The 26,454-nt window shown below is 31.0% G+C and overlaps 1 protein-coding gene across 1 annotated transcript; it reads left to right on the forward strand.

Annotated features, from left to right (window-relative positions):
* The first annotated feature begins 14,376 nt into the window (after positions 1-14,376).
* Positions 14,377-18,780, forward strand: LOC129945561 (POU domain protein CF1A). The gene has a single exon (XM_056055371.1). The coding sequence runs from the start codon at positions 15,554-15,556 to the stop codon at positions 16,835-16,837; it is 1,284 nt and encodes a 427-aa protein (XP_055911346.1). The 5' UTR covers positions 14,377-15,553; the 3' UTR covers positions 16,838-18,780.
* The last annotated feature ends 7,674 nt before the right edge of the window (positions 18,781-26,454 follow it).

Consider the following 26,454-nt stretch of genomic DNA (forward strand, 5'->3'; position numbering starts at 1 on the left):
AAAGTTATTCCAAAACGTTAAGATTTGGACTGGGCGACCCACACTGATAAATTCCCATCCCGTTTCCCGATTAGTCTTGCTTAGAAGGTTTGTATTTTGTGTGTTTTGTTAAAAAAGTTTTCGATTAAATTATTCTAGAAAACGAACTAAAAATTTACAACAATATTTTGCATTTTTACTCGAAAATCAATGCTCACCAATTTTAGTCGCATTTTGTGAACGTTTTTTTTTTTGTTTTAACACCAAATACAGATTGGATTTTTTTTAGAAAATTTATCATGTAATGAAATCATTTTGAAGTCAACACTTTTATGTATTCACGAAATATCGAGAACAGAACATCAAGGTTTACCAATTTTGCGTATTATTTTTTGTAGATTTTAATTTTTATTGAAAAAGTGAATATTATCGTTTTTTTATAAAAATTTTACTGAATGTTGAAAACAATATTTTCTATAAGATTTAATAAGTTTGACGCCAATACCTTAAATTAAAAAAACAGAAGATATTTGAGTGGAAATTAAATTTTTACTAGATTTTTCTGACCCCCTCCTTCCATTTGCACGCTGTGTCAAGCTTTCTGTGACCACGTCTAGAAATATTTCGTCACAAAAACGAAGGCACCCCCTGAATATGATAAATTTTGTTATGAAACGAAACTCTTTTAAGTTTTGGAAAAACAAAGAAACCAATTGTGACGAATCGCAACGCCGCTAGACCCAAGTCAAAAGACTAAACCCGCGCCACAGAGCCAGCACTCATGTCGAAAAATAAACAAAAGTAAACATATCAAGTTACAATTTATTGTAATAAAACTATACACGTTTGAAATTCTATATATTTAATAAATACAAAATAAATGACTTTCAATTATGATGAAAATTTAAAAAGAAAAATAGTGAAAAGAAATACTAATTGAAAATGTTTTAATGAATGAATGAAAACCCCCGTTCCCCCTCGTCTCACCTTGTCACACTCAGCAAGAGCTCTCCCCCACCTTGTGTGCGAACGTATTTTTTGAACGGCCACCTACTTTTAGTATTTTTTTTTTTAGGTTTTTATGTTTTGTAAGAAAATTGTCAATTCGCTTTTTCTCAAAATTTTACCGAATGTTGAAAACAATATTTATTACAAAATACAATTATTTTAAAGCCAATATCAGTATTTGAAAAAATACTGGAGTAGAAATCAATTTTTACGAACTTTTAGTTTTTTTTTTGTTAAAAAGAATGTCAATTTGATTTTTTCAAAATTTTACCAGATGTCAAAAACATTATTTTTCTTTGCACAAAATTCGAGGTGAAACATTTTTTTTAGTTTTTTTTTGGTTTTACTAAATATTGAAATCATTATTTTTTATAAGAAAAAATAAGTTTGAAGGAGTAATCTTAAATTTATAAAAAAGATATTTGACTCGAATATTAATGTTATTATTTTTAATAAAAAAAAATTGTCAATTCGATTATTTTACTTTGCACACAATTATTTTGGAGATAAAATCATTATTTGTTCGTAAAATATTGGAGGTGATAAATATTTTTTTTTAGTTTTTTTGTTTTATAAAAAAAAACAGTTCATTGATTTTTTCTTTCCAAAAATGTACTTCTTTGGTATCACTTTACAATATGTAATTTAAAATGTAATCCGAATTTCAATTGTTAATTGTTTGTGAGATATTTTGAGTTAACCAAAATTGTCTAATTTTTTTAAATTGATTTGGAAAAAAACCGACCACTCAATTTTCTTGAGAGCATTATCTGCATAACAACATTTATTTGAAGTCGATATCTCTACTGGTTCTTGAGTTATGGACGTACGGAAGCACAGGCATATCTTTAAAAACCTTTTATATTGACTCTAGGGACCTTGAAACGTCGAGAAATGTCCGATTTTTCAATTCGAAAAATCGGACCGATTATAATGACTTCCTATGGGAATAAAAATTAAATATAATCCCTTTCTTCAATATTCAATTAAAATATTTATAGTATTTCATGAAATTTCCAACAAATCTTCATAATTTGTTAGATAACACCTTTTTCAAAAAAAATTTTAAAGAAACGCTAAACGAAAATAACCGAAGAAGCAAAACAATTTGAAATTAATTCTTGTTTTTTTTAACGAATTCATCCCACAAGGTTACAATATCGAGTTTTTGAAATTTATTGCAAAAACATGTTGAAAATGGAATTGTTTTTAAAATTTAAGCATTTAGTTCAAATCTTAGTTCAAATGCTAAATCACAACACAAAATTTAAATGCAAAAATTTAAATTTTTCAAAACCAAAAAAGCGTTAAGTTCAAGGACTTTTCATAACTTCATAAAGAATCAAATGAAGACTCGTATTTATTGAGAATTTTCAGAAACTAAGTATGATATTAAAATAATTTAAACTGTATTTAGAACACTAAGATTTCTATTTTCCAAAATCATCATAAAATGTATTGTATTATTGTGTTTTAACTTAACTTTTAAAACCGCATTTTTTGGTTGTCTTAAGCATTTTAAAAACCTGATTTAGTGTAAAAATTTTAAGGCAAGTTCTGAATTCAGGACAGCTTAATCCTTCATAAAAAAAAAACATTGATTTTTTTTGTATGACCACTGCTTAAATAATATCTACACAAACATAGCAAAAATCTTTAATGGTTATTTTTTTTTAAAATAGAGGTATTATTAACTCCACCTTTAAATGTTCTGAAGCTTGTTTCAAGGAAAATTTTAGGTCTCGAAGTTTCTTTTTCTCACCTATTTCCTCTTTTCTCTCACTTTTCTACAGAACTATTCAAAACCTAAACAGTTCCTTTTCAACTACATCCACCGTTTTTTTTTATAGTCTTAATATAGCTGATATCTTACTCCACTTTTTAACAAGAGTATTTATCAGGGTATTTTCTCGGATAATTTAAAACTAACTACAATTTTTAAAAAAGGGGATAAAAAAGTTTTTCTAATTATAGAATTATTTTTTGAAATGGTTTTAAAATAATAGCTTTTTAAAGAGTATTTCGTTTTTCCATGATGTAGTTTCGTAGTGCCAACTGAAAATTGGTTATTTATAAAAACAATTGATCGAAAGATGCTACCCGGAAGTATACTTCTAGTATATTCTGCTACTTTTCTTAAACACTCATTGCTTGAAAATTTGCTTCTTGAACGCTTCAAAAGATGAAATTTAAATTTTCACGAAATATTTCCGTAAGAACACACAAATACTAGTTGATAAGTCCGATGGATAAAAATGGATAAAAACCTGAAAATAGAAACCTGAGAATAGATAGTTAGATAAAGTTTGAACCAAAACAAATTAACATGTGCTCTATATATCGACACAAAAAAAGCTTTCGATACAGTCGACCACGAGATATTATTAAGAAAGTTAGAGAAAGCTGGATTCCGAGGCCTCATTCTAAATTGGTTTTGTTCTTACCTTAAAAAAAGGAAACAGATTGTCAAAATAAGTTCAACTTCAGTAAAGTAAAAAATATTAGCATAGGAGTCCCGCAAGGTTCTGTCTTAGGTCCAATATTATTTCTTATTTATATTAATAGTATATTTGCTTTTACTTAAAAAGGTAAAGTAGTTGAGTTTGCTGATGATATAGCGTGTGTTTATTCTAGTACCGCTTTGCTTGATTTGTTTTCAGCCATAAATCATGACTTAGAGATATTAAGACAGGTTTGGCATACATAAACTAGTTATTAGTAAGAAAACAAGAATTAAATTGTTTAAATCACTTGCTTTAGATTTGGGTTTCAGCATAGTTATGTCTATAAAAAGATCCCACTAAGAAGTATCCCTTGGTTTACCTCCGCAGATATACAAGCTAATAGCCTGGCTAAATAATTGCTCTCCAAACTGTTTTGTTATTTAACCATCTACTGAGTATAAATATCTTGGAATAAACATTGACAGTAAATTGGACTGGAAAATTCACACTAAAGCTTTAAAGAAATACCTACTTTCAACCATTTATATAATGTTTCATTTGAAAAAACTATGTTGTAAAAAAGGTATGGAAACTATTTATTTAGGGTAAGTATCTGTTAGGGTACTTGTTACAAAAATCTGTGGCAAAAGAATTTAATTAAAACCATTTTAAAGAAAAGAAAATATGAACATAGCTTGCCATTCTTTGTAAGCTCTGATATTCTTCCTCTCAAACACCTTTATTTTTATAAAGTTTTGAAAATATTTTTTTGTGAGAAGTGGCTATCTTTTAAGTCACAATATACCAGCTTACGGTTTACACAGTAATGATAGAAACCTTGCCATTATTCCAGAGCAAAATAGTAATCAATTTTCAAATTTCTTTTCCTCAATAGCACCTAGAATTTTTAACTCACTGCCTTTTGAATTACGAAGCATTCGTTAAAATCATTTGTTAGCTTTTTAGCTTTGATCTCAATGAAATCAATAACATTTTAAGGATCCTTGTCTAATGTTTAGTTTACTATTTTTTTCAATTCATTAATTTAAATATGTTTTTTTTATATACATATCTCTTCAAGTGTTTACCCGTCAACACTTCATTATATAAAATTATGTCAAATCCTTTTGCATATCTAAAATTTCTTTTGGTAATTCGGATACTTGTCTTTGCCAACAGATTGTACATTCTTCTTATCTACCAAACCACAACTAATCATTATTTTACAATATTTAACATATTTTATAAGATTCCTAGTCATTACCCTCTCCAACTTAACATAAATTCTTTCCTTTGCCTCATCCGTCTTTGGATTCAAATTGGCGGAAGTGTGAAGGACGTTCGCATCTCATATGCATTTGAATCTATTTTTCTTCTACAAATATTTATATCTGATGTTTATCACTTGCACTTCATAAGAAATTACTGAATGATAATCTTGCATTTTTAATCATCCAAATAATAATTATCTACTTGTATTATGTATACCTTCATATTTCGTAACCAAGCAATAATATTTATGATTTTTTAAGTTTCGAAAGGGTGCATTAAAAATCCTTCTGCGGTAGGTTAAGGTATGTTGATTTGCCCTTTTAGGTTCAAGAATCAATGCCCCATTTGCATTTGCACTCCGCACACTTTAATATCATATACCTACCAAAACATCAGATATAGAGGCTTGAAATCCTCGCTAAGGAAAATAAAAAATAAAACACACAAAAATATCTATAAAAACTCGTTAATTTATTAATTAGATGTAAATGCGGTGGAATTCATTCGGTTTTTTAGCTCTGGCAGCTTTAACCCACTGATGTAGGTTTTTTTTTTTGTTGTAGGTAAGTATAAAGTATACATAAGTAGGTAGGTATGTGATGATGATAGTATACGCCTAATAGGTTCTCACCCTGATTTGAATATATTCAAATTTTCTTTGTTGCGGTAGCCGTATCACCATATAACAAGCTATAGGTAGGTTAGGTATAAAGTTGGTATATACTTATAGGAAAGTCCAATCGAGCTGTGTGTTGACTGCTGAGGCGATTTACTCTCGCCTGTTGCGTAAGGTCATCGCCACCACCATACCATAACACCACACCACTTCTGTTGGGAATAATATGAACGGGAATGCGTTTACCTATACAGCCTTGTGTTATATCTCTTTTCCTTCCAGCGAGGATCATCATCATTGCCATCATCATCATCATCAACTCAGCTCAGCTAAGCTAAGCATTACCATCAACATCAATATAAAATTATGTATAGTCATAGTCATCGTACCACGTGGATTTTTGCATAAATTTTAACCGGGCACACACCGGGTCTGCGATGGTCTTATGATGGTCGTATTCGTATACCACATAATTTGAGGCTCTTTTTTTGGATTTAATTATTCAAATTTGTTGTGTTGAAGTTACTTTTTTTTTTATTTATTCCTGCTTCTCTTTTTTTATTATTTTTTGTATGTATTCATTTTTGTTGTGATGTTAATTATGCCCAGTGCCAGTCGAAAGGATATGGTAGTGGAAAAGAGGTATTATAATAATAATAGAAGCGAGAAGATAATTCAGGAGCAACAGCTATAAGAGGGAATGCCTTTTACCGGCCGGCCGGGCTGCGATGCGATGCGATGCGCCGCCAACGAATTAATTTGTTCGAATATGGGTTTATGACGAATCTGGGTTACTTGGGTGAATCTCATTAAAGCCCATCATTATCATCACAAACTGCTGTGCTGACTGACTTTCTGATGATGATGGTGATGATACTGTAGTATAGGAGGTATATAGCGGGAAGGATGGAATTATTATAATGTTGTGACTTCTTGGCGGTGCGCGAAGGCAACGACGACGACGACATCGATGAAGATGACGACTTAAGCAAGGTATACATTCAGAGTTTAGTAGGTAGTTTTTTTGTCTTATTTGTTTTGATGTTTTGGTCTGACTTCGATTAAGATGCCTGGCACGAGGCTTACTTGTTGCACATTTGAATAATTTGCATTTAAATTTTAAATACAATAAAAAAGAAAAGAATTATTTTAAACCTTTTTTTTTCTTTTGAATATTTGTTTTTTTTTTTGAACATGTAAGTGTTTTGACGCTTTAATCGGTTTTTATATCTCCCATAAAAAACTGCATCAAAATGAGAGATATGAGATATCATCATCATCATTTTTATAATCATATAAAATATCATCATCATTGAGGATGTGTGTAATTGATGAATTGATTTAACTTACTTTTGGTTTTTCCTTTTTTTGTTTTGTATGATATTTAAATGAATTATTTATTAATTCAAGAAACAAAACCAAAAAAAGAGGTAAACTTGTGAGTTTTGTCGTACCTAATGCGAGTAATGAAATCAAAATTGTTATTTCTTATTTTGTTAAGAAGTTAGGTAGTAGATATTTTACATTTGCATTTGTTAAAAAAAAGTTCATATTTCAATTGAAAATGAAAGTTATGAAGAAAAAAAAATGAAACTATACAATGAGGAAAATCAGAAACGGTTTTTATATTGCTGTATAGTTAATGAAAACAATTTAACTGACTTTCATTTGAATATAATTATGGGCGGATGTTGAATGTTATATATTTTTTTTAAGGTAGGTTTATTTGATGGCGATGACTGTGGCGATGAAAAGTAGAGGAAAATAACGGAAAATATTTTTGTAACCTAGTACACTAGAAATTGATGAGTCTTACTGGTGTAAATGATACCACGTGTCTTTTATAGAGTGAATTAATTTGTATATTTTGTAAGCTTAGTAAAAAGACTCAAAATATTTTAAAAAGATTTTTTTTTTAAGCAAAAAATTAAAACATTGTACAATTTAGGTAAACATTTAAACAAAAAAGAAAACAAAGTTTATAGAATTGAGAACAACATTTCGAAGAATTTTGAAGCTGGTATTTGAAAAATAATGACATTTGTTTAAATCTGAAATTGTATTATTTTGCAGGCCATTTCTCATAAACCCTATGAAGTATGTGCTGATTATTTTGTGTGTCTGATATTTTGTGTTATTTTCATCTAAAATTTAAATTCTTTTAGAAAAGTCTCGATATTTGAATATTATATAATATTTAGTTAGCTATCAATGGTAGTTATGTATCTCTGACACAAAGATAAGTTTCTTAAAAGTTTATGACTTGTGTAGGAAACTATGGAAGGTTCGGTTAGCTTAAATCGAGGGCGGATCCAGACTTTTCATTAGGAGAGGGGGGGGGGGGGGGGGGGGGAATGGGTGACAAAACTGATGCTAACAAAATTTAATAGTTTCTAAAATGACAACTTTAGTTTTCAAATTATTTAGACCACTATTGTCCAGCAAGGTATATGGTCTAACTATTTAATTTGGATGACTCATATGAAAGCATTCCAAGATTCCAAAAGTTTTGTAAATACGCCATATTTAAGAGCTTAAATGCAATAGCTTAGATGGTTTTTGGTGCATTTCCGCAGAAATGTAGGAAATTGTTTTAAAACGTTGCTTTTTCCAAAAACAAAACACGATTTTCGTGTTTTCATTTTTATTAATGCAAAGAACACTGCAAAAATGTAGAAATCGAAAAAATGAGAGAGGATCTGATATGTTAAAATGTCGGGCTATTTTTGACGTAGTTTTTTCGAACTCAATTTCCAGGAGTCTCTTATTACTATCGTTTCCAATATGCTTACTCGTATTTTGATCTTATAAAGACGTCAACAAAAGCTAAAAAAATTGTGGAGACACAAAGATTTGATTCTTGAATTTAAGGAAATAATTGCATTTAAGTACATAATTTCTCTAAAAAAATTAAATTAAAACAAAGTAAGGTAAGTAAACAAATAAGTTGGGAAGAAAAGTTTTGTAGCACTCACAAATTACACGTTTCAAAGCTTTTATATCAATAGATATGAAACGTTAATTATGTTTTTCACTTAGTTAAACAAAAGTGTCACTTGATTTTTGTGGGACATTTGTATTATTGAAATTTGTGTTTGAATATCAGTTCTAGAGCATCCAAAGCAAATTCACTTCAAAAGTAGATTTATTTAATTTCTTAAGATCTTTTGTATTTAACAGAAAATCAATTTTGAAAGAAATGAAATGCACGACTGGGTCGATAGAACTTGCTAATTTCTTCCAAAAAGTTTAAAAATATTTCCTATATTAAAAGATTTAAAAATGTACCTGAAAAATAAGTTTTTCACAAAAATTGAAATACCATTTTTTTTGGCAAGAAAATCTAGATTAACCTATTTTTTTCGAAAATCATTTAAAGTTTTGTCTTGACAATATTTTTGGTATAAGTACTAAATAAAGAGCTTATATGAACATTTTACATTTAAATTTCTTCAAAAAATGTTGTCCCCTTTCTGAGATAACGAGTTTTGTAAACAAAATTAACATTTTATTAAAAATAAAAAAAAAAAACATTTTTGATCATAAAATCATCATCAATTTGATCATTGACAAGAACTTGCACAGAAAGAGAAGAATTTTGAAATCGTTCCATTAGTTCTTGAGAAAACTTAAAAACAAAATAAAGGTTTTTTGAGAAGTAGGTACCCTTCTGGAGCAATACGAAAATATGTCTTTTTTGTTAAATTAAGAACAAAAAATTTAGAGAAAGTTTTAGAAAAATCACATGTTTGAACATAGGGCTGAATATCCGATTCATATTATGTTCTTGGTCCAATCTTCAGTCAAAAGTAGTACTTTTAGCAACAAAGTTTAAGGAAGTAAAATACAAATGTTGTTTTCATATACAAAAAATAAATAATTCAAAATATAATGGGGATCATATCCATATTCCTACGAAGAAGCAAACAAATTATCTCCCAGGAGGGTCATGACCCCTACGATCCCCCCCTCCCCTGGATCCACCATTGGCTTAAATTGGCAATCCGTGATGCAGTAAGACACACTTGGGCCAGTTTTATGGCCCATTGCGTGATACAACATATATCTTGAGGTTTTCTCCTAAGCTCCAGTTTGAGTTCCTTACAAAACATGAGAGGCTGGTTATGTTAATATGGCTGACATCGTTATAGAAGAATTCTCCTAGATTGCTCTTAGGTTTTTGAGCTAGAGCAGGGCATGTAGAGAGGAGAAAAAGAGCTGTTTCCTCCTCTTCCTCATCCATTCAGCCAGTGCTGTCGTTTTAGAAAAGTTTAAAGAAGTGCATTCCAAACAAATTTGCATAATTTTTAAACAAAAGTAATACGACTACATTTTTTTTTGAACTCATGTTTATTTTTATTTTTATTTATAAAAAAAATAAGCTTAGATACATATCTACTTTATAAAGGTATTTATAAACCATTTAGTTCAATCTCTTAGTCTTTTTTGAACATTCATATTTTATTTATTTCACTTTTAATAAAATAGGAACATTTTTTATAGTAAAAATAAATAAATATTAAAGCTATATAATATATATCTATTATACAATAATAAATGAATAAAAATAAAATAAAAATATCGCAGTTAATTTCAATTCGCATTTGTGAATTTTAAAACACATTTAATCTGTAATTTTAGCAAAAGAATATTTTTTGTATATAGACACAACATAAATTTATATTTTAAATGTAGACAGCTAGTAACAATTTTGGAAGGCAAACAATCATTATTGAATTTTACATTATTTGTATTTTGATAAAATGTCTTTAAATGGATCCCACTCCATAGCGCTGCTATGACTTATTAATTCCTTTGCCTCATTAATTCCTTTGACGTTGAATTGACTGTGGATGTCAGTAAAGAGTTTGTTTTTTATCTTTTATCAAAGCTACTTGCGAAAATATGCGCTCTGCACTTGCACTGCTATGCGGAAAGCATAAAATAAACCCAACAAATGTTTTTAAAGAGAGGAGCATTTAGTGCGTTTTTTAAATTAAAGATAGAGCTTCAATGATCTTCGAATTTAAAATCTATACTTATCATACTTTTATGTAAAAGAGCTCTCCATTCATCATCAAGGCCATCGAAAAGTTCTTGAATTAAATTTGGAAACAATTGTATAAGCGGGGTAATTCCCGGGGATTTATTTTTTGGATCAATTATTTGCACGGCTTCTAAAACTTAATCTTGGAACATAATTGTTTTTCTTATTTGCGTACCTACATAATTCGATGTAGTAATTTCTACACTTTGTTATATTTTGTTTAACTTCATCTGTTAAGCCCTTAAATCAAATTAAAATGTTAGCTTTTGCGCGAAGGAAGATTTCTTATGAACAACGAATTTGAAGAAGCAATACAAATGACAACACAAAAATTAAATTCCAGTATACAAAAAAGTGCTTTTGCAGTACGTTCGACATCATTGCATACAGCTTCTGCAAAAGTCACTTTCAGAATAAACGCCTTGCTGAGTAGCGTGCTTTCCTATAAGACAGTGCGCGATTATGACACCGATTATCGAGCTTATATGCAATATGCTTAGAGATAGCAAGCAACATAGAAGACACTAACTGAAGCTAACTTCAAATCTATGATGCACACTTTCTTCAGTTTCTAAAAGGAAATTTGGACTTTTAATTGAAGATCTAGGTTACATTTTACAGTGAAGTAAATTTATCGCTTATTACAGAATAAAATCTATAAAAATTTACCATATAATATCCTGAAATATGTGTGTAAGTGGACTTCAATTACAGATGTATAGAAAAAAGTCAAAAGCTGAGCTCTAAAAAGATTTATAGATTTTTATTGAAAAATTTGTATACAACACACTCATTTGTTTGAAGTCTTACCTTGGTTTCTTGATTTCCAATTATTTGAACTTTTTCGTCATCTTAGTTTGCAAACCATTAAACTTTGTGAGAAATATATCTAGAAACTTTAGAAAATGTTTGAAAAAGGTAAAACTAAAGTGTAAAATTATTAAACCATTCCATAAAAGTTCCTTTGTATGTGTAAAAATAATCAATGACTTTGAACAAATTCCACAAGTAGTTCACAAAAAATAATTCGATTAGCTACTTAAAACAATGGAATAACTTCAAAGATAAGAACATGCCAAAGGTAAGGTGACATTAATGTCGAAGAACCATTTTTTCTTCGGATTCAAATTTCAAAGCCACTATTTTTTTTTAAATAAAATAGAAAAAAAATACAATAAAAGATTATCCAATAATTTCAACAAGTGACAGCATCAAAAATCCAGGAACAACAAACATATTTTTTTAAACAGAAATAACTTCTTTCAGCTTTAAAATTTAACTTCTTCAAAAAATAAGAATTAAAGTCAACAAAACACTTTTCTAGAGGTCATCAAAAAACAGACAAAATTCACAGAGAAGTCATGAATGTATGATACAAATATTTGCACTTTTCTATAAATAAAATTGTTTTCTTTAAAAAAAAATATTCAGTTGTATAAATTAAAATATTTTAGTTTTTTTTTAATAAAATAAAAACTGAGATTACATAAAATATGATCTACAATTGTTTTGAAAAAAAAACAACCTGTAAAATAATTTTAAAAAACTCAATATTAAAATTATATACAGAAAGATAACAATAACATAAAATACAATTAATAAACTTAAGTAAAATAAAACAAAGAAAACAAATTAAATGAATTCAAATAAAATAAAATAAAATTATATGAAATATACAAATATTAAACCCAAAAAAAGAACATTTAAATAATAAATATTTCTATTATACAAATCAAAATATAATTCCTAATATTGACCTTAATATACTTGGATACTTTATACTTTGAGTACGTTAAAGAAAAACCATTTAAAAAAAATAAAGTTTTGTCAGTACTTCACCTAATCTATGTACACGTAACTGAAAGAGCCTTTACTCTTTTAAAAATAAGTAAGAATCGTAAAAGTTATTTAATTATAAATATTAATTTTGTTATTAAACTCGAATTCAACATAAATCTATTGCAATTTCTTTTTGTTTTATTGAAAAAGAAGAAAATTATTACAAATGTAGATACGTTAAGATTGAAGTAAATAATTTTAAAGCTCATTATTTTAGAAAGATATTTTAAAGAAGCATTATTGATTTTTTTCATTCTATTAAGTAGAGATTAATTATTATTTGAAACTTAAACAAGTAAAATGTTGCTAACATAAATTGTTTTATTTAATATTTTTATTATCATTATAACAAAACTTATTCCTCTTTTAATGAAAAGGCATTTACTCAAAAACTTAAGAAAATAAAACAATATTTTTAATTCATTTGCTTTTTAAATAAAAATACACATTGCAGATTAAGTTTACAAAGTGCATCTAAACAAAGTTCCTTAAAAGCTATAAATTTGTTATCGTCCATGTTTTTGTATAAATTCAACACCCACTTTATTCTAAATTTCAGAGTGCACTCGAAAATTATTCTAAGAAAATAAATAACCCAAGAAGTCGGCAGGTATACAAAACAATCCACTTAAATATTCATTATTTCCTTAACCTATCCTAATAGAATAAGAAAAGGTATGAAGGTATGTTATTATATTATTATTAATATATGCAGATGGGTATATCATATTTTTAGTACATTAATTTTACTACCGCCATCATCACATTTGGTCATTGTACATTTAAATAATTTTATACTTATCAGTATTTATTTATACTTAGGTTTGTTTTTATATTACAAAATTCCATCACTTTCACTTAAAATTTATAATGCAGACTTAAAACTGTTGCATTTTGAATAGTAAATCAAAAATTATTATAATTTTTGTAAAGAGGTAGGTTTAGGTATTTGATTAATAAAACAGAAACAACAATACAAAAAATTCCAGACAACAAAATCGAGAATGAAAATTTTCTAATTTTCGATGGAAAATTCTTCTTGTTTTCAACGAACCAATATAATATAGAAACTTGAATGTAAGCAATGAGTAGATATCCCAAAAAGGGTTTTCTATAGAACGCACCAAACACTTTATTCCAAGAGCGCTCTCCTCAATGGAAAGGAAAATTCTAAGGAAAAGCTCCCCATACTTTACCACAGCACACCACACAGTGATGAAAACCCCAAAAAAGACACCACCCACTTACCATCAACATCATCAACGTAAGGCAGCTTAGCTAGAGCCACCACACTTCTTTCCACATATACCTGAAGCATGAACCACAGGCACAACCTGACAAACTATGAACGACGACGACGACGTGACAGAGAAAACCTAAAAGAACACATCGACATGATGTGTCAAATAATACGCTCTATACCGTTGAAGTCCAACAAAGATGGAAGATGTCGAAGCCATTGACGATGAACTATACAAATGTCCCCATCTCTCCCGTGCGTTGTGCTTAAGGTTTAGGTTGTTTGTTTGCCTGTCCGGTGAGAGCCTACCAAAGTGCGCAATAGCAGCTAGCGCCGTCCGTCGTCGTCGAAGCCGCTGCCGCTCCAAAGCAAGGCAAAAAAAAAACGGGTGGAGCCTGATAACACAACGACGACGACGGCAGCACACAGATACTCCATCACTTCCAGTGTAGAACGCCATTTAAATAACTGTGTTGGTTTCGGTCATACTCACTTCTTCCAGTCACCACACTGGAACGATATAGGCGTGCGTTTAAAATTTATTGGTCACGTATCGACAACGTAAAATAGGCGGATGTCTCATGTTGTATCCACTGGAAGGAACATACAATCAGCTGTCCACATGGGTTGGGTAGAAAGACACGCACACACCACCACCACTCCTGTCATCTCTTTCCAACTCACCCCAGTGGAAGTGTGTACAGTGTGTTTGCTATCAGTTCACTTCGTCTTCGTATTCCATGAAAAAGTACTTCACCAAGGCAAGGAACCAGAACCAGTTCGTGACGAAACTCCATTGTCTGCCGTCTCACTCACTCACTCACTGTTCAAATTGGAATCTTGTAGATACAAAATCCGTGTGGCAATTGCGTTTCAGATACACACATACACAAACCACGGATGGAAAATCCCTTGGAACTCGTTGTGCTCAATAGTTGAATAATATCTTTAGTTGACTTCGATAGCTCAATGAGTTTGCACGTGAAAATTTTTAACTCTCTCTGTTTGTCAATTTGTCAATATACCTACCCATAAAGTATCTAGATATACACAAAACACAATAAGATATTTTACATTATTTTGCATACATTTTGTTTAAATCTATTTTGTCTTGTCTTGTTGTTGGTTTTGTTTTTTTTTTCTCACCCTTGCTCTCATTGTCTGATGATCGATCGGCTTCTGTGAATTAATAATAATAATTATTATAAATAATCGAACCACTAAAGTGCGCCAAAACAAATAAAACCGTAAACGGATTGATCGTTTAAAAATTATCCAAACAAAATTTCAAAAAAAAGATACAAGATACAAGATACAAATTCAAATTGAATTTTTGCCGAAAAAATAAAAAATAAAAATAAAAAGATACAAATCAATCCTCGTGTGAGAGATAGACTGTGAATGTGTGTGCATGGGCGGTGGTGATCCCCCAAAAGTGCTACCTAAGTATATACGAATCTGTGCAACGACACAATTAGTTCTGTTTGTTTTGATAATTAATCATTCGCAATAAGAAAAAAAAATAAAAAAAAACGTAAAAGAGTAAAATCCACCCACACCCTGTGCTAAGCGGTTTTATATTTTATTTTTATGAATACGAAACACGGATTAACTTAAAGGAAGGACTGGGACTATAGATGTGTGTTCCGTGTGCCTGTGATAAGAAGAATTAAAGAAAAGAAGAATTTTTCCGTCGGAACCTTCGCTACCTCAAAGCATCACAATTCAAATATCTATATAATCTGACATCTGCCAAAAAGTGAAATGTCCGTCACTACTACGGTGTAAGAGCCAACACAAAAACCGTCAAAATAAATTTAGTTTATTAAAAAATAAACAAAACAAAAATAAAATAAAAATTTTGTGTTTCCGTGCGGAGGTTTTTAAAAAAAATCGCAAACATCGACGGGGACAAGTGTCAGTTTTTTGGGCGAACGAGTTCCATTGAAGCTTTCAAAACGGTCGCCTCACGCTTCGAGTGGAATGAGAATAGGGATAGTAATATTCCTTTCGATAGAAACGCGGTTTTCAAAGTCGTTAAACTGAGCCCCAACTTGGAGCCCTACCCCGCCAGCGTGGAGGGCCTGAACAGCCCTAGAGCGGTGGGGATGGCCGCCAGTTATATGACACCGGTTAGTTCGGGTGATCTCGATATGGCGTTAGGTGGCGGCGGTGGTGGAGGCGGCGGTGGAGGAGGCGGTGGGGGAGGCTATCACACATCTTCGCCGCGTAGTGCAACCGATGCCGGTGAAATGAAATACATGCAACATCACCATCCGCATCACCATGCGACGTCACACCAAGTGCCCTCTTCGCCGAGTCCAAATACCGTCGGCAGTGGAAATCCCTCTGGTCTTGGTCTGGGATCGACAAATCCCTGGACGGCGTTACATCCATCAGATCCATGGGCTCTACAGACACACCACTCACATCACCATCCAGCAGATGTGAAGCAGGAGATGTCCCATCTATCACAACAATCACGGGTTCAACAGGGTATGGCTTCGCCGCATGCATGGCACGCACCTGTGCATGCCGCGGCACACTACGCACCGACTGGTGGCTCGCCGCTGCAATACCACCATGCCATGAACGGAATGCTCCACCATCCTGCCCATCCACACCACCAAGGTGTGGCGCCTCTGCACCATGCCCTGCGAGGAGCGGAATCGCCGCAATTACACATCCATCCACACCATCTGCAAGGTGATCGGGACGTCAGTGCTGGCGAAGAAGACACCCCAACTTCCGACGACCTAGAGGCCTTTGCCAAACAGTTCAAGCAAAGAAGAATAAAGCTCGGCTTCACCCAGGCCGATGTGGGACTAGCGCTAGGCACCCTGTACGGTAACGTATTCTCACAAACAACGATATGTCGATTCGAGGCTCTACAATTAAGTTTCAAAAACATGTGCAAACTGAAACCACTTCTGCAGAAGTGGCTAGAAGAGGCCGATTCGACGACAGGCTCGCCGACAAGCATAGACAAAATCGCGGCACAAGGTCGCAAGCGAAAAAAACGCACTTCCATCGAGGTATCTGTGAAGGGCGCTCTTGAACAACACTTCCACAAACAACCAAAACCCTCGGCGCAGGAGATCACATCGCTGGCCGATTCCCTGCAGCTTGAAAAGGAAGTCGTTCGTGTGTGGTTCTGCAATCGGCGGCAAAAGGAGAAGCGAATGACGCCGCCCAACACGCTCGGCGGTGACATGATGGACGGTGGCGGTATGCCGCCTTCCCATATGCATGGCGGCCATGGAGGCTATCATCCACATCACGATATGCACGGGAGCCCAATGGGCACGCACAGTCATAGTCATAGTCCGCCAATGTTGAGCCCCCCACAGAACATGCAAAGCGGTGGAGGGCATCAGTTGACGGCTCACTAGCAATCAGAAATCCAGGAGTCCAACTCTGCTGCAGCTGCGACTACTCCTGCCTCAATACACCAACAACAACAACAACAACAACATCAACAACAATTACAGCAGCAACAACAACAACAACATCAACAACAACACAATACATCGACAACACCTTCATCATCCTCGGATGTACTCTCGCCCCAAAGCCCGCTTGGTTCAGGACATCATCTCAATAATAATAATAACAATAATAACAACAATAGTAATAACAACAACAACAACAATAACAACAACGACAGTGATCTTTCATCTCAGGTGACGACGAACAACAACAATAAAACGAACGCGTCGCTGGCGGCGGCCGCTGCGGCCGCCATGTACATAGACCCCATGAGATACCAGCACCATCAGCACCCCCACCTGAACCCAGCTCACCACCACCATCCGCATCTGTTCCATGGCGGCGGCGGCGGTGGCGGCTCGAGCAGCGACCAACAACAACAGCACCTTCAACATCACCAACAACAATCGCCGGGCGGCAATAGTGGCAACGGCAGCGGCAGTTCTGGCGGCATGGGAGGCCTACAGCCGCCCCTATCCTCCTCGCCGAGCGCCACCTCCGTGCTGACGAGCGCAGCCAGCATGCAACACCTCAACCTGAATCCGCATGTTGTACATCCGCACCATCAGCATCCCCAACACCATCACCACCATCACCAGCAGCAGCAACAACAGCTCCACGCCAGGAGATTGTTCCACGAGTGGACCCTGCAATTCGGCGCCCCGCCGACCACTGTGCGGCACTTCAACTCCTTCACCGGCGAGTAGGGAGCCCATTCAAGCGTTTCCCGCTCCAAAGTGCCGCGCATCACATCTCTCTAGGTGGACCAACGCAACGCCCGCCACCTACAGGAAGCTATAGAATCTAATCAGAATTGTTATAAGCTTATAAAATCAATGTTAGATTCAAATACTTATGAGTACTAAACGTACGCACCAAATACACACACACACACATACAGTGTCTCGACGTGACGTGGAGGTGTGCGTGACGCGTGTGAAGCTCCAAGAGCTAAGCGTTCAATTTTACAAATGATCAAAAAACGCCGCGCGCTCGTCGCTATCCCACACAAAAAACCTCGAACTTCGATACGGAACTGAAAATCAAATTTAAATTATAAGTGATGAAAAAAAAATATGTTATTATTTTTCTTAAATTAAATAGTTTTTTTTTTATACATAAAATTTCGACGAATGTTTTCGTATATAAAACAAAAAATAAAAATAAATGTGTTATGACAAAAAAAATATTAAAATAAAAATAAATACAATCGAGAGGGAAGGATCTTGAAATAAAGGATCAAGGTAATTGTAAAATCTAAAATCTCTGTCTATAAATATTATTGTTTTTGGTTTCTTTAATTTTATTTATAAGACCTTCCCTCTAAAAAAAACACACACACACATAAAATAGTTAGACAAAAATTTAAAAAAAACACACACACAAAACACACTAAAAACAGTCACACATAATTAAAAAATAATATAAAATAATTTAAACAAAATAAACAACACACCAGTCTAAGGGATAAATAAAACAACAAAAATGAAAAATAAAAACAAACATTTTAATTATTTTTTATTAAGAAAAAATATATATATATAGATATACATTTATGAGAAAATTGTTTTATTTTTATCTTTTTATTATATTTTTTGTAAATAGTTACATAAGTCATTAGGATATTGTAGACTTATTATTATTATATTTAATATAAATATTTTAGTCATTAAGTTTTTCTTTAGCTTATAAGGAATATTTAGGTACCTATATTAAACATTAAAACAAAACAAAACACAACAACAACATTCCCCTTCTGCAAATAAGAAAACAAAACAAAAATCAAACACATATAATTATATATATAGACAAAATTTAAAATAAAAAATATATTTGTAAAAAAATTGATTAACAAAAAAACACTTGTAAAAAAAAAAGAATTATTTAAATAAAAGTTTTAATTTTTATTCAAAAAAACAAAAAACAATCAAACACACACCCAAAACGAATTCCCAGTTATATAATTTTGAATTTAGTTTGAATATTTCAGTTTCTTTAAATTTATAAAGAAGTAAAAAAAATTACAAATAAATTAAAATAAAAAACAAAAATAAAATTAATGCTTAAATAGAAACAAAGTATATAGTTATTTTTTACTGTGTAATATTTTCTTTTTCCTTTTATGTATGATCAAACAAAAAATACGAGTATATATAATTAAAAGGAAAAAGAAAACAAAAATAAAAAAAGAGAAAAGTAAAATATTAAAAAAAAAATACAAAAAATTTCGTGGTGTTAAACATTTGAGAAAAACAAAAAAAATACAAAATGAAAACCAATTAAATTGTGAATATTATACGATAAATGATAAAAAACAAAAACAAAAGAAAAACAAAAAAAAAAAAAAAACAAACAAAAAACTACCTAAAAGTAAATAAAAACAATATTTAAAAAAATATAAAAAAAATTATTAAAATCTTTTTATTTGGGGCCGCAACGTTTTTGACATTCTCAGCGCTTTGTGTTTTCAGGACTTTTGTTTCGCTTGGATGTTCTTTTTTTTGCAGGTTTGTAGGACCTAGAGACGAACATGAAGTAGGTATAGAAGGGGAAAACAGAAAAAGTGCAGTGGAATTGGTAAAGTTCGGATTTTAGGATGAGAATACCGAGACCTTAAAAACAAATGTTAGGACTATTCTGATAAAAGAAATCAAGTATTTGCGGATTCTTAAGCCACCTTTTACGATTAGAACTTTAAAAATCAAGATGCTTACATCTTTACCACTTTTTCTCAATTGCACGCATATATCGTAAGGTTTTGGAAAACAAATCAAGATATATATTAAAATTGTTACCACCAACAGTTGAAAGACGAGCTAATATTGAAAACTTTACTTTAAATCAAGGATGTTTAATAAATTTAACTGTTAAGGCAAGAACATTCCATAACAAATTATTTCATAAACCAGTTCGCATTTTCGTTCACAGTAACTTAATTCATACGTCAAAAATTATTAAAAATACATTCCTAAACATTTAACATAATTTTGATGGGTTAATCAATTTAAAGCCAAACACTTTTTGAACAATTAATGTGGACACAATTCCAAATATAAATTTAACCGAATTCGAATTGGTCAATTGTTTTTGATTTCATAAATTACTAAAATTAGAAAAAGAAAAATGTATTCTTATTGCAATTTTTTAGCTATTTTTAAACATACAAATGTCCGGAAGGCTTTATTGAACAAAAAAATATTAAGAAAACCTTTAAACAAATGAATAAGAAATAATAGTTTGATTCAATAATTATACCACTAAATTTTAGCCATAAGCAAATTAAATTTCTCTAGACCACAACGGAGAAGATAATAACTGAGGGAATTTCCAACTGTTGTTGGAGAGTTGCCTGCGGTAAAACTTTAATATTATGAAAGTGTAACAAATTTTATATTAAAAAGTAATAAAACCATCGAATTAGTAGTTAACAAATTTTTCTCACATATAAAAACATTAAAAATTAGTAAAAACTTTAATAATTGTATTGGTATTTTTCTTTGCATTAGCAAATTAGCCAATTTTTCATTATTGATTCCAAGTTTTGTTTTGTAGAAAGAATCTTGGAGATTGCAAAATTTTCTTGATAAAGAAAGAAGACAAATAATAGTTTAATTGGAGAGCGTTGACATGTATGTTAAAATAAATATTTTTCAACCAGATTTTGAGGCGATTTACTCGTTTAGAAATTTAGGAATTAAGTTTTTCTTTTTTGTTCAACAGAAAAACAATACAATTCTTTTATTTAGTTATTTAAGTCATTAATTTGTTAAAAAGCAGCTTAATTTTGTATTACTTTTCATTTTTTGCTACCAATGAACTATTAAGCGAGTTTTGTAAATATCATTTACTCAAATATTTTCTTATAACTTTGCCATTTGAAAAAATTCGGAATTCTTTCTAAAATTTAGAAAACTTTTACTGAAGTTTTTGATCTTTTTATTTCTATTATAAACAATGATTTTTCTTAAATTTTACAAAGTGTCAAAATTTATTTATAAAATAATTCGATAAAACACTTCTCAATGGATTAATTATTTCAAAGGCCTTAGGCTCTATGCAACTTTTCATAAACGACATTTTCCGAAAAGTGGTTCTTGCTGTCAAAAACAACTAAAATTTGTAATGCTTTGAATTATTTTCATAAAATTTGTTTCAAATATTAAGGTTCTTAAAAAGAAAATTTGAATAAGAGATCGTCAAGTTGATATTACGAGTAAGTTACTTTAGAATTCCTGAAACTCGCTTTCATTTACGGCCAAAAAAATTTGTAATTCGAAAAAAACTTCGAACTACAGCTTTTAATCAAACAAGCGCCTACGATAGTAGAAAAGTTCAAAAAGTGGGCCCTTCGATTCTTTCCGTCTTAAACACTTCCCAACTGGTTAATCATTTTAAAGTATCCATGCACCTTTTTATAAACTTTATAAATTACTATTCGGTGTGATTGTTATTTTAAGCAGACTGAAATCAACTTTAGAAATACGGAATTTAAAAGTAAAACCTCAGTAAATTAAAAATATTATTAAAATTAGTAAAACCTAATATTTATTTTTAGTTTTTCTTAGCTTTTAAATACTGAAAATCTTCTATGAAAGGTTTTCAAAGTATTAAAAATCTTCTACCGTTGAGTTTAATGTTTAAAAGAATTAAATTCCAACTAAACTTTTTTGAAAAAACTATTAAAATGTAAAATTACAACGTTCAACAGGGTAATGCAAGTGGTAATCAAATTTTACTTTTTCTTAAGGTTTTGATTGCTTTTGTTCGATTCCCACTTTAAAATCAATCTATCACGTCGGGTTTTTGAGATGCAATCCTTTATAATTCGAGTAAAAACATTATGAAATTAGGCTTTTTAAAGCTATGTCATTTTATGGGAATACCGACATAATGCCCAAGTTCAAAATCTCCAAAAACAAAATCCCCCACACTTTTAAAAATATACAAAACCATTATCCCCAAGTACAAATTCTCCAAAAATAAAACCCTCAGGATCTAAATCCCCATGTCGATAAAGTCCACAAACGAAACCTTCAAACTCCGTCAATGCATGCTTGTTTTCATCATTTTAGTGTACTTTTCGGTGCTGAGCAAAAGTTCAGAAGATTACGACTTTTTGAAACCTTACTTCTGGTTCAAAACCAATTTTTCTGGATGCGTCAAAAAGAAAACATGAAACAGAGTTAAAGTCAGTTGCCGATTGTCTAAAAAATAAAATTCCTCGCACACAAAAAGTAGCTGAAGCTTGAAATCGCTGCCTCAAGTGCATTTTAGGGATAAAAACTGAGGATTATATGCACTAATAAGAGATTATCAAATGAAATGATCGTAGGGGGTCAAGTTTCCCAAATCATTTTTCAAAATCCATTTTCCCAAAATCAATGGCTCCAAACAAGAGAATTTTCCCAATTTGTTTTCCTTAAAATTTGGTGTCCCAATACAATTTTCGGCTCAATTTTGCATTGGCTCAGCACGAATTTCAACACGCGTGTTTTTTTATTTGATAGATATGTGCAAATTAAAAATAATTATTGCAACTTTAGAGCGAGAAAACATTTATTTCTATTTTAAATCAATTTTCAAAGTTCACTTTTTCACATAAAACGCACGCAAAAATGGTTGGTTTTAACATTTCTTACCTGTTTTTTGTTCAGTGACTTGATTTTTTTGTTGGGGATTTCTTTGATTTTAGTGCTCAAATGCAAAAAGTACTTTGCATATACCCAAATTCGCACCCACCCTAAATCCTATAGTGATTCCAAGCAGGGAGTTACAAACGGCAGCGCCGGCCGTACTATTAATTCAAAACACTATTATTGGAAAAACTTGGCAATGGGATAAATAATGATTGGAAACCATTGCCTTGAGAATGAAATCCACTTTCGGAAAAATGGACATTGGGACCCACAGACTAGGAACTACCACAATTGAAAAAACAAGCAGCGGGGAAAAACGTCAATTGGAAAAATCGAGCGTAAAAACATACAAGAAGTTATGAATAAAAAATAAGGCGGTAAAAAGTTGAAAAAATTGAATTTTAAAATTTATATTAAATTTTCGTACTACTCTAAATTATTTTTTTCATTTGTTTATTTAATACTATGAATTCAAAATGTAATTCTTATTTCTGAAAACCATAGATAGTATTAATTTCTTATGTTTTTGTCGAATACAAAGATAAACACAACTTCACTTTGTTCTGAACTATTCTTGAAATCAAAACCCTTAAGCAAAGATTCACCGTTATTTAGAAAAATTATGTTCGGGGCCAATTATAATTTCTTAGATATACACAAAATATGGTCAATCTGTGCTTAAGGATTTAATTTTGGGAATTCTGGATTTGGGGATTTTGGTTTTAGGGATTTTGGTTACGGAGATTTTAGATTTGGGGATTATGCTTTTGGGTATTTTGTTTCGGGGGATTTTTGCTTTGGAGCTAGGGAACCTTACCCATATTTATGAAGTGGTTTTTTTTATATGTAATAGTTTTTCAAATCTACAATTCCTTGTTTAAAAGTTACTCGTATAAGTCTTCATCTCCCAAAAAATTGAATTGAATTTAACTAAAAAATGCTAAACTGATTTTATTACGAATTTGTAGGCTTAAGGTTATAGCATCAAGATTTTAGAATATATAAAACAAAAACATAAAAATAACGTTGAGTTTGATCACAAATATTGCTCAATTCAAAGTTTAAATTCGGAATCAGCACTTAAAATCAAGAATTATAAAGGAATTGCACGTTCAAGATTTTTAAAAAGTTAAATGCAAAAGTTTAGGAAAAATTACGAAAACTAAGTGAGATACTAAAATTACTTAAACTGTTTCTAGAATATTAAGATTTTTGCTTTGAAGAATCATCATTCAATGAATTGTTAAGGGATATATTGTGTTTTAACTAAGCCTAAAAAACCGTTTTGGGTTGTCTTTAGCATTTTTGAAGATGGCATATTTTAAAAAACTTGATGTGGTAGAACATTTTTCTTATAAATTTTAAAGGCAATATTCAAATTCAAGACATTTTAATACTTAAAAAAAAAATCGTTTTGTTTGTTCGCAAAGCGTAATTGTATCCAACAATGTTATATATTCGTGCATTAAAATGAAACAATATTCGTTGGTTAAATGTTATTCAGAAATACAATGAATTTAAAATATAATAGGTTATATAATTTGTTTTACAGTGATAAAGGTTAACGTAAGGATATAAGACACAAATTATTAGATTCTTAATAAAATTAAATGAAACTTTGGGATACTCAGGCGAATACTTACTTTTTATTTTGTTGGTTTTTAACAAAAAGTCTCAGCATTCGAACATAACAACATGCTTATAGTTAAAATAATATTAATTTTGAACTTAAAAAAAAATACTGAAAATGAAACACATTTTCAAAACTCTGAGAAAATTTAGCAAAAAAGGATTTTATAAATTCATTTTAGGCAAAGATTTGCAACCATTTATTTTTATTTTTAAGTTGCATAAAATGAAGTTTAAGTTGTGTCATTCCACTTATGGTTGATAATATTTGTATGTGTGCCGAATTAAAAAAAAGCAGTGTCGATAATAAACTACGGATGACGTACATGCAAATGAATAGAAAGGTTTTAACGCATAACACCTTACCACAAAATGTATGTATGAATGTCTGGATTGTGAATATATATTCCACTAAACAGTTTCATTCACCTTAATGAACTTTGCCGCCGGATATGCCGCAGCAGTATATTATCAAACTTTTTTTCTTTTTGGAAAGAAATAGAAATTCCTATAGGTACATACATAAGTTCGAAATTTAATATAATTTTGCTTCAATTAAAATGCACATTTTTAGGTTTATCTTTTTTGACGTTTGCTATAGTTTTAAAAAAGTCTTAAACGATTGAAAGTGTCAGATTTAAACTTTGGTAAAATACATATTTTTTATTGATTTTCTCAAAGAAATATTTGCAATTCTCTTATATTTCACATTTAAAAAATGTTCACAAAAACCGACTTCAAAGATTAACAATTCCTTGTAGTTTGGTAAAAGATTGTAACAAAATTTATCCCCGCGTTTTAAAAAGACAATAAAAAAGTATGGACAAGTTTGTGTTATATTTATGGATTTAAAAACTCTATTCAAATCTTTAACACATTTATTAAAATCTGAAAGTTGAAAATAAATGTTCACTACCAAATTTAATATTTTATATTTATGACAATATTTTGTTTGCAAAATAAAAAACAGGCTTTAACGTTAGTAGATTGTTAATGAAATAATAGACATGTATATAAACGGTTTGACGAATTTATTTTGACAATTTTAAAAGTTCTTTACCCATACAGTATTAATATATATGTATGTAAAGACACATACCTGAAGAATATTTTGAAACTTTAAAACGATTAAAGGTCCAAAAAAGTAAATAAACAACACAAAATTAAAGTAGAACACAAACAAACTACAAATCTCTAAGAAATATAGCTTCTAACACCTCTATACAAACCTTTACAACGTTCGTCCTTTATTTTCCCATATAAACTTCTTTCATAACACAACATCAGCTATTAAAGTTTTTTGTTTTAAAGAAAGAAAAAAAAACATTTAAAATGAAAGTAATCGATAAAATAGCTCTTTGGCCGATACAACGACGACGACGTGAGATATTTTTTGTTCATTAACGCCATCTAGGTACAGAGTACATCTACATACACAGATCCATATCCATAGATACATATATTATAGTAAATGACTTTCGTACATGTATTGTCTTACGAGACAGTAAATATACATTTATATAGATATTCGTTCTTTGTACTTTATACCTACATAACTTCCCAGCCATTAAAAATGTGTATCATGCGCAGTAGCGCCCTCTTTCTTTCAAAAATAAAAAAAAACAACTTTACGTACGTACAAATTGCATTAACAAATTTAATTAAGTGTCCATTTTGTTTACTGCTGCATTTTGGCCAAATAACGGTGGGTCGTCGTTAGTCGAACAGTCTCGATGGCAGAACTCTATATGAGATCTAAGGTTAACAGCAAAAGATTGTTGAATACAGTCCGGAAATAGATCCTGTTTTTGAAAATCCATTCATAAACCGGAAGTTGGTATGTTTGTGGAAAATGTCAAAACAAAAAAATGACAGATTCATCGCGATAACCCTTAAAGCATATTGTCCTTTAAGCCTCTCCTTTTATGAGTTTAGTCCCATAAAACCATAAATGTGCGTATGGCTTTGGCTACTTGTAGATAACATTGTTTACAAATTATAAACAAATAAAAATAAAAACAACAACGATTATGGCCTTACGCCAAAGAAATGCTGCTGCGCGTTCCATTATGTCAAATCAAAGACGCATGTAAAATGTTGGCAAAGTTTGTATTTTTTTTCTATATTTTTCCTTTTTGCTTACAAATAATACCGCGACCGACAACAAATCTGTACGCTGCCGTCCGACGACAACGATGAGCGACGAGCGACGGACGGACGATATGACAGCAAATTGTACGTCTAAGTAGCATATG

Source organism: Eupeodes corollae, chromosome 2 (assembly GCF_945859685.1).
Source record: "Eupeodes corollae chromosome 2, idEupCoro1.1, whole genome shotgun sequence".
Taxonomy (NCBI): Eukaryota; Metazoa; Arthropoda; class Insecta; order Diptera; family Syrphidae; genus Eupeodes; species Eupeodes corollae.